This window comes from Drosophila innubila, unplaced genomic scaffold, assembly GCF_004354385.1.
Source record: "Drosophila innubila isolate TH190305 unplaced genomic scaffold, UK_Dinn_1.0 124_U_U, whole genome shotgun sequence".
Classification (NCBI taxonomy): Eukaryota; Metazoa; Arthropoda; class Insecta; order Diptera; family Drosophilidae; genus Drosophila; species Drosophila innubila.
The window spans coordinates 518-1,743 of record NW_022995434.1 but is presented as its reverse complement, the minus strand read 5'-3'; the positions used below and the strand labels follow the sequence as shown (position 1 = coordinate 1,743).

Here is a 1,226-nt window from a genome sequence, read left to right as displayed (position 1 = left end):
TGCACTGGAATCCACCTCACTGTTGTCGCTGGCATTGTTGTTGTTGTTGCTGCTGCTTGTGCCGTTGCCAGTGTTTGTATTGCCACTCTTGTTGGCAGCTCCTCCACCTCCTGCTGCTGCTCCAGTTGCTCCCGTTGCTGCTCCCGTTGCATTTGCCGTGCCTGGCTCGATTTTAATCTCGGTTTTTGTATTTGCCGCTGTGCCGCCAGTGGCATCGATGCCACCAGCCGTTTTACCCGGTTCCGTTTTCACTGTCGGCTTCAGAGGCTTCAGTTCGGGCATAACGGCATCTATAAGACTCAATCCCTCAATGGGACGCGCCATTTCGCCATCTTCGCCGACGCTCCATTCCACCTCGGTGTAGAGCAGACCCTTCTGCAGTATGGTGAGCAGGGCGGCGGGCGGCACAAGAGCGCCATTCAGATTGCTCTGCGAAATGTGCGATTCAATGCCAAACACATAAGCCGAGTGTAGAAAACCTAAGAGAGTACGAAAGAGCGAGAGAGCGGGCATTGCAAAGGCGCAGGAGAGAGGGGCGTAATTAGTGCGTCTGCTTAATAATATTATATGACTTCATTAACTCACCTGACTCCTGTAGATATCGGAAAACTAAAAAGTTCACCTCGTCGCTGGAAAAACTCATGTTTTCCACTCACTTTCTCGCCTGCGGTTTGTTATTTTCCTCTCTCTCTCTTCGTTTTTGCTATATTGACTCCACAATTCTTTGGCCAACTTTATTTGGCGGCATGCGTAACTTACTTACAAAAAGTTAACATGAACTTTATATGCTATTGAAATGCTGTTCAACCTCGTTTAATTGATTTTAAAGCGCGTTAGCATTTTATAATAATTAGCTTGTTAAGTATAATAAAAGAACTACAAATAGTCGACGACCACTCGGCATATGCAACGCTGTAAGCGTAAAAATGGCGGATTACCCAATGTAGTGTTATAAAACTGGGTTATGAACAAAACATCGATATATGAGTACATCGATAAGAATTCTCTTACGATATTCCTTTTAAGACATATTTTAAAAACATTAGAAAATGCAAATCTGCTTATATAATTTTAAAAAAAAATGGTATGGCTAATATATATAATTCAATTGATTGCAATTAAAAAACTTAATAGTATAAAAAATCGCATAGCTGTGATTGGCGCCTACATCGATAGATTTGCAGATCTACTGCTGTTGGCGGCTTGCAGCACTTATGACAAATGCG

General features: G+C 43.1%; 1 protein-coding gene across 1 annotated transcript; it reads right to left on the bottom strand.

The window, feature by feature from the left end:
* Positions 1–6: 6 nt before the first annotated feature.
* Positions 7–936, bottom strand: LOC117793193 (F-box-like/WD repeat-containing protein ebi; the record flags this gene model as incomplete). Its single annotated transcript, XM_034633485.1, has 2 exons — positions 586–936; positions 7–479 (listed from the first exon to the last, which is right to left on the bottom strand). Coding segments are annotated over exons 1-2 (531 nt in total), but the record flags the coding sequence as incomplete, so codon positions are not given.
* Positions 937–1,226: the final 290 nt, after the last annotated feature.